Here is an 8,404-nt window from a genome sequence, read left to right as displayed (position 1 = left end):
CAGACGCCTAGGCGTCGACTAGGCGACGCCTAGATAACTCCTGAAACTACCATTGAAAATTGTGTTTATCTTTTCATCTTTTTCTTCTTTTTTTTTTTTTCTCTTTATAAATACTGAATTAGCCCTTGGAATTTAGGTATCCTTATTCCCTACACTACTGCTGAAGCAAGACTTTAATATTATCGGTCGAACTAACTGAGTTAAAACAAGACTTTAATATTATCGGTCAAACTAACTGAGCTACTCATGCAGACATGTATATTGCATTCTTTATTTATAGTACATGTATTATGTATATTGCATTCTTTATGATATAGCATACAGATGACTGGATTATTGTAGGAATTCTTGACTTGGCAGTTGGCATAACAAGGAAATTAATAGGATCTTGGTTCTCACTGTATATACTGGAAATGATAGACAATAGTGTATAAACACAAGAATACATCAGAAATATTTCATGAAAAAAAAAAAAAAAGATTTTTCTTTTAAATAATGCATTTTATGCAGTAAGAAAACATGAATTACAGCTTGAGAATCCTTTGCTCTTACAATAAAACATGATACACTGATACCTGTATATTACAGAAACAACTGGGATAATTTAGCTCCACAACAAGAAACCTGACTACAGAATAAATAATCTGTTCTACTAAAGTCATTGGACAAACAAAAACATCCATCATTTTGCTTGTATAAAAATAAATAAATAAATAAATAAAACTGTGGCCTTGTACTGCCACAAAAGTCCTATGTTGTCTATCATGCTGTTGTATTTCATTGTAGATATGGGTATGTTAATGGAGATTATGATGGAGCTCTGGAGATAGCTACCTAGATATAGGCAAAGAATTATACCCAATCCTCCATTCTTGCCCACATTTTTGGCTGCCTTCCCCATAGGCACAACTACAAGACAAGTTTTGAACAGATTGAATAGTAATTTGCATTCATTCCCTGACCTTGATTCAGCTAATGCTTCTATGCTGCCAACATTGCTTATTACCTTCAGCAAGTTTCCTTCTGCAAGAGGAACCATTGCTCAAAGTTGCCCCACAAGTTGTGATGGAATCGCTTCTTTCGTCACTGGTTTTGGGAGGATTAAGATGCTGAGTATTAGGATTTTTAATCCTCATACCTTTATGTTCCTCACACCTCTTTCTTCCGGCTGAAGGTTGCCTCGTGCAAAAATTTCCATCATGTAGATTTACTCCACAAATAGTAATGCAATCTCTATGCATAACTGATTGAGAATCATCTTGTTCAGTTCTGCTTTCATTCCAGCCTTCTTTCATATTCCCTTCTTGATCTAAATCAGTATCAGACGAACTGAAGACATTTTGAGATTCTGCAATTGGACTGCACATATTATGCTCTTTATGAAGATGGGAACCGGGAACTCTCCTTCCCTTATGCTCAATGCACCTTTTATTTTTCCCAAATGGTTTAGTCATACAAGAGGAACCATCTTCTAGGATAAAGCCACAAATGAGAGTGTCTGAAATCCCAGATAAACTCTCAGCAGGCAGATGTGAATTTCCCTCTGCAATTAACTTTGAAGTCAATCCATTAACCTTCATCCCCCTGTGTTCAAAACATCTTTTATTTCCCCTAACTGGTGACCTTATACAGACTGATCCATGGCCAAGGGCAACTCCACATATAGTCCCGGGATTCTCATTTATGCCAAAGTTAACTGAAACTACTCTTGGCCGGGATCTCCCAAATTTTAAAATCTGGGGAAGGGAATGAGTTCTCTTGGTGTTACCATAGAAATAAGATCCATTCTCCAAGGGCAGTGGCTCGCAAACTTCGATTTTGACACCCTTTGGTTTTTGAAGTTTTAACTTAAACCTCCTGATAATAGCAGGAAGAAGGGAAGCTCTTGAGATCCGCTCAAGTTTGCAGAAGACATCATTATGCCGCCTTGCACCATTACTATCTGTGTTCCAAGCATAATCAAATTTACCAAGCAGCTGAGCTTCAGCCTTCTCAGCATCTTTCTTGCTTTTCATCTGTTGAAAAATTAAGAAATCGATGGAAAATGTTAAATTGCATTAGGACTCATATACAGAGAGTAATACAGGCATAACATGCAGTTCAGAGTTGAAGGCCAAGTTGGTTAGACCGTTAGCTCGATAACCACAAGGTTCCAAGTTCCACTCCTCATGGAAGCTGTCTATTGGCCTTTTTGATTCAAGTTAGTCAGCCTGGGCAACTTAGGCTGGTTTACCTCCCTTGTGGTCCTTTACGGTCACAAGGCGGGCTTCACCTTCCACTCCTCATGGAAGCTGTCTATTGGCCTTCTTGATTTGAATCGGTCAGTCCTGAACAACCTAGGCTGGTTTACCTCCCTTGTGGTCCTTTACGGTCACAAGGCGGGCTTCACCTTCCACTCCTCATGGAAGCTCTCTATTGGCCTTCTTGATTTGAGTCGGTCAGTCCTGAACAACCTAGGCTGGTTTACCTCCCTTGTGGTCCTTTACGGTCACAAGGCGGGCTTCACCTTCCACTCCTCATGGAAGGAGTCTATTGGCCTTCTTGATTTGAGTCGATCAGTCCTGGACAACCTAGGTTGGTTTATCTCCCTTGTGGTCCTTTACGGTCACAAAGCGAGCTTCACCTTCCACTCCTCATGGAAGCTGTCTATTGGCCTTCTTGATTTGAGTCGGTCAGTCCTGGACAACCTAGGTTGGTTTATCTCCCTTGTGGTCCTTTACGGTCACAAGGCGGGCTTCACCTTCCACTCCTCATGGAAGCTGTCTATTGGCCTTCTTGATTTGAGTCGGTCAGTCCTAGGTTGGTTTACCTCCCTTGTGGTCCTTTACGGTCACAAGGCGGGCTTTACCTTGGCGTACTTTCAAGTTGAGGCTGTGGATTTTTCCATAAATCAAAGAGTTAGAAGCAATTTATACTTACTGGAGCCCATCTATAAACAATGGAGAAGCCTCTTGAGAATGCACTTGTAAAGAATGCAAGTCCCTTCTGGCAGCAACCATTTTTGTCCCGGGAAAATTCACTTTTTGAGCAACCATTCTCTAAATGTGATCCATCACGGCCATACTGCTGCAATCTAGTCCTAACATTGTCAGCTTGTCCAACATAAACTGGAACAATCTTAGCAGTATCAATTTTGTTAGTATCTAGCCTGGATCTGGGATTTGATACTGCAATGCCAAGCTCATAAATTCCAGGGCAAGAAGCACAATTTGGAAGGTTCTGAGTTCTGTATCTCTCAGCCCCATCATTCCCTAACAGATAGTCTTGCCAATCAGAAGGCCCAACCAAAATCTGGCAAGAAACAGTTACAAATTGTTGTAATTACTTGTCACATAAGAACAGAAAACTAGTCTGAGCACACAGTAATATATATGAAAACTTTCAAAGAGATCAAAGGAAGCAATGAAACAGTGTTTATGCAGAGTTCCGTTTAGGAATTCTCGGTTGTTTTTCACCCAAAGATTCAACCTTTACCCCAAAACAAAGTGTGGATATTCAACAAGAGACTAAAATTCATAGCAAGGGGGGTGAATTGGACCTTCCACTCGGAGAAAGCAGAGTCATGCTTGGTGCGTTTGCAGTCTTCTCTCTTCAGCCTATCCCCGGCGGAGGCGGCAGCTGCCGGTACGGGAGAAGAGGCGGCAGCGGCGGCTGCCGGCATTGAGCGGAGCTCTGCGCTCTCGCGCTGAACTGGATCTGGTTTGTCGTGGCCGACCCTGGGAGCTGTTGAGCGTTTGACCGTTGCTTGCGCCGTTTATGAATCGAGCCCATTTACATGATTATAACTGTCAAAATTATTTGGGAATTTAGGCTCCCTTTTGTAAATTAAAATTGAAAAAGTTAGATACTTTCTAAATTTTTATATTATTCTTAAGCAATAATACCTTCTAAAGCATGACCAAGGTTCCTTAAGTTCGGTTCGAACCGAACCAAAATCGGAATTGTACGTATAGTTTCGATTCCGGTTAAAGAACTGGAACTCTAAAGTTTTGATAATTGAAATCACCGGTTCCGATTTGGCACCGTGTATATATATATATATATATATTAAAAAAAAAAAATCAAATAGACCCTTGAACTATAAGCAAAAGAGTAATTAGACCCTTTAATTTTAAAAAAAGTGCAATTAGGCCTTTCAACTTGTTATCTTGAGTCAAATAAGTCTAATAACATGTTTTTCACCTGGAATAACCGGTCAAAAAATTCTGACGACAACAAAATTTAAAAACAAAAAAAAAACTACCCCGGTCAAAAAACTACCGTTAAGTCCCTACGAGAGGGCCTAACCTATAACCACCCCGTAAATTATGCCCTGGAAACGTGGGCAAATTATGTTGTGCATCCGTATGCACCATGCATGGTGCATACGGATGCAAAAACAATGTCGTTTTAATAAAACGCGTGTCTCCCCTTAAAAAAAAAATCAGGTTCGATTCTCAGCAGCAACATATGAACTAAAATTCCATAATCTAATCTATGAATTAAAAATTCCAGAATGAATGAACTAAAATTCCATAATCTATAAACTAAAATTTCAGAATCGATGAACTACAATTCCATAATCGATGAACTATAATTCCATAATCAATGAACTATAATTCCATAATCTATGAACTAAAATTCCAGAATGAATGAACAATATAATGTTATTGCTGGGAATCGAACCTGAATTTGTTTAAAAGGGGAGACGCGCATTTTTTAATAAAACGACGTCGTTTTGGCATCCGTATGCACCATAGCATAACTATCCGGAAACGTGTTCACTATCATTATTGTTAACGCAGATCATATCCAAGGAAGAAAGAAAGAATAATATAATATAATGAAGCAAGCTAATAAGGCATTATATTTATATCTAATCTAAAAACATAATAAGTGTGAATGAAAGTTATACCCCTGATTTATGTCCGATTTTTCCGTTAAGTTTTTTTGTACATTATGTTATAAAGGTTGTACATTAAAATATTTTGGACAAACATACTCCTATCGTTATAACTTCCGTTATCTTTTCCACTATTGTTACCATGCACATGCGTCCACAATATATTTTCTTATATTCTTTATTAATAATAATATATACACATTAAATATTTGAGTTATATATTAATTATTAAATAAATATAAATATCAAATTTATAAAAATAATTTACATTATTATTATTATTATTATTATTATTATTATTTAGAATAATTTAAATATCTAAAATCTAAATAAATTTAAAATTTTAATATAATATATTAATATTGGGCACCTATTTTTTTACGCATCGCGCACAAAAAATACTAGTATTTTATATACAAGCTAATGAGGAGGAGGCGGAGGCGCCGAGTTTTGTGCGGAACTGAATCTGGTTTGGCGTGGCGGAGCCTGGGAGCTGTTGAGCGTTTGACCAATCATTATATTGTGCACAGCTCACATAGCAATGTGTGTCCCGCCTCCCAAAACGATGTTGTTTTGATAAGTTCTATATTTTCAAGTATAAAATTATGTGCATTCTATTATATAATTTTGTACATTTAAAATATGAAAATTTTTAGTTATAAAATTGTGTTTTCAGATATAAAATTCTGTGCATTCTATTATATAATTCTGTACATTCAAAACATGGGAATTTTCAGTTATAAAATTCTGTGTTTTCAGGTATAAAATTCTGTGTATTCTATTATACAATTCTGTACATTCAAATATGATTTTTTTTTTAAGAATTAACAACAAACACACAAAAAGATCCAAAACGACGTCGTTTTGGGCCAGTATAACTTTTGCAAGGTATAATTTTTGCGTTTGACAGTTGCATGCGCCGTTTATGAATCGAGCCCATTTACATGATTACAATTTACATCACTGTAAATTATTTGGGAATTTAACTATTTAAGCTCCCCTTTTGTATGCTTCAAAAAAAAAAAAAAAAAGCTCCCTTTTGTAAATTAAAATTGAAAAATTAGAATATATTGAGATGTAAAAATGTGGATTATAATTAATAATAAATAAATAAAAAGATATATGATCATGTCACAGGGATTTTTTTTTAAACATAATGTGTGGTCATAAAAAGAATTTTATTATGTTTGTCCAAAAAAATTAATAAATTATGATAAAATAGCACCAACTTTATGTAAAAATCCTTCCAATAATCTTTAATTTTATATTGAATTCTTGTATTATTATTTTTCTACTTTCTTCTTATAATCAAAATGCTCAATTATATTGTTTTTTTTTATTATAAATTTAAAGTGCCCTTTATCGTCACTCTTATTTAAAAACGAATGGATGAGATAAATCACGAAATATGCATTCTCAAACCTACAAGTCCTTAAATGTTTACACACTCCTTTTAAAACAATAGGGCTCCATATTGATACTACAGTAATTCTAAGGGTTCAAGTAAAATTATCCATCCTTAAATTGTAATTTTGAGACCAGGCTACCGCTTATTTGAAAAAAAAAAAAAAAAAAGACCAGGCAATTTCAACTTGGGTTACATACCGGGCCACTCGCCCAAAACAAATTGGGCCTCAAAAACATGTCCAAAAACCATCAATGAGCACCTAAAATAATATTTTCTGACTTACGCCATGGAACTGTGTCCACCTTGCAAAGTGGATAACTGGATACGGTTCCAAATTCATAATTACTAAACTCTATGTTCATAATTTTTAAATTTTATATTCACAATTATTGAACTCTATATTCACAATTACAGGACTTTAATTCATAATTACTAAACTCTATGTTCATAATTATAAAACTCTATGTTCATAATTTTTGAACTTCATGTTCATAATTTTTGAACTTCATATTCACAATTATTGAACTCTATATTCATAATTACAGAACTCTATGTTCATAATTATAGAATCCTATGTTCATAACTCTATGTTCATAATTTTTAAACTCTATATTCACAATTATGAACAGTTTTGGAGCAAGGTGGACACGGTTCCACAACATAATTTGTCATTTTTTCTTCTAAGGTTGAATCTCTAACCTCAATGGCTTCTAACATTCCAATCCGACAAAGCATTTGGAAGGATGTAAATAACAGATCAAACTATATGCTAATTTAATTTTGAACTCGATATTGTTTTGTTTAAGATTTTTTTTTTTTGTATTTTAATTTAATTATTACGTCTTCAATCTATTGAACAAAGTTTTTATTTCATGAAAAATTAAAGTTTAATTGAGATTTTTTAAATTGTCTTCAATAAAATCATAGAATATAACAATCGTTTTACCTTATTTATTGTGTTTTTTTTTTTTTTAGAATTATAATATTTTAGTGCGTGTGGGATGACACGAAAAGGATATGATTATCCGAGATGCTCAAGATCATATAAAACACTCGACTTTTTTGTATGAATGACATAAAGCTAAAGAACGGACCAAAAGGAAAATTATATAATTCATGTCTTTACCAAAGATGGCCATAATTTTGTATGATTCATAGCTTTTACTAAAGTCCAAATGCATGCATTGTTTTCATACACACAAATATATATATATATATATATATATATATATATATATATATATGTTTGTGTGCATTATATTATACATATTCTTTAGGCAGGGTCCCACATAGTAGAAGCTTGTTTGATAGGGGTTGCCTTTGTGTGTTTGCTTTGGGTGGATTTAAGCAACTTAAAGGTAACTCCTTTTTGAAGGTCCGATCAAGCCAAATTGTGGGTTACCCTTTTTGTTTTTGTTGGTTGTAAAACACTAAAACAATTAAACTCTCTTCAATTATTACTAAAGTTTGTGCTTGCCCTTATCTTAATAGGGAAAATGTACCCCTAACTTGTCTTTATTAACACGTTTATTATTATACCTTTGATAATTAAAAAAATATTTAGTACTCCTCATGGGCAAATTTTACTGTGGACCACAGTCCATAATGTATTGTAGTCCAGGCATCAAAACGATGTCGTTTTGTTTAATGAAAAGAAACGATACCCGTTTTGCATCGTTCCGCAAAAAGTAATTCTGTTATTCAATTTTATTTCAACACAACTACAATTTCATTTCGATATAACTACAGTTTCATTCGATATTATACACTCAAATATGTGAAATTGTTATTCAATGTCATTTTGTATATACTGCAATTTCATTTCAACACAACTACAATTTCAGTTCAATTCAATTGCAGTTTCATTTGATAATATAAAAATAATACGTGAGACAATGTCAATTTAGATACACTGTAGTTTCTTTCGGTAATTAACACACAAAAAATACGCGCTCTGTTAAGCTGTAACGGCTGCCGTTTCTTTACTTAAAGAAATGTCGTCGTTTTTGGACCATGGTCCACAAAACTTTGTGGACCGTGGTCCATAGTATAATTGCTGACTCCTGATGTGATTTATCTTCTCTCTTTTTTTCTTTTTTTTTGTGTGTAATTTA

The 8,404-nt window shown here is 34.5% G+C and overlaps 1 protein-coding gene across 2 annotated transcripts; it reads right to left on the bottom strand.

Moving 5' to 3' along the window:
• Nucleotides 1–467: 467 nt before the first annotated feature.
• LOC109148047 (protein EFFECTOR OF TRANSCRIPTION 2) lies at nucleotides 468–3,772 on the bottom strand. 2 transcript variants are annotated; one of them, XM_019295786.1, is made up of 4 exons: nucleotides 3,539–3,772; nucleotides 2,920–3,291; nucleotides 969–2,015; nucleotides 468–814 (listed from the first exon to the last, which is right to left on the bottom strand). In XM_019295786.1, exons 1-3 carry the CDS (start codon nucleotides 3,659–3,661, stop codon nucleotides 969–971), a joined length of 1,542 nt encoding a protein of 513 aa, XP_019151331.1. In that variant the 5' UTR covers nucleotides 3,662–3,772; the 3' UTR covers nucleotides 468–814. The 2 variants fall into 2 exon arrangements, with proteins under 2 accessions (XP_019151331.1, XP_019151329.1); XM_019295784.1 differs by having other exon boundaries at nucleotides 468–2,015.
• Nucleotides 3,773–8,404: the final 4,632 nt, after the last annotated feature.

Source organism: Ipomoea nil, unplaced genomic scaffold (genome assembly GCF_001879475.1).
Source record: "Ipomoea nil cultivar Tokyo-kokei standard unplaced genomic scaffold, Asagao_1.1 scaffold2036, whole genome shotgun sequence".
NCBI lineage: Eukaryota > Viridiplantae > Streptophyta > Magnoliopsida > Solanales > Convolvulaceae > Ipomoea > Ipomoea nil.
This window is presented reverse-complemented; position numbering and strand designations above follow the sequence as displayed.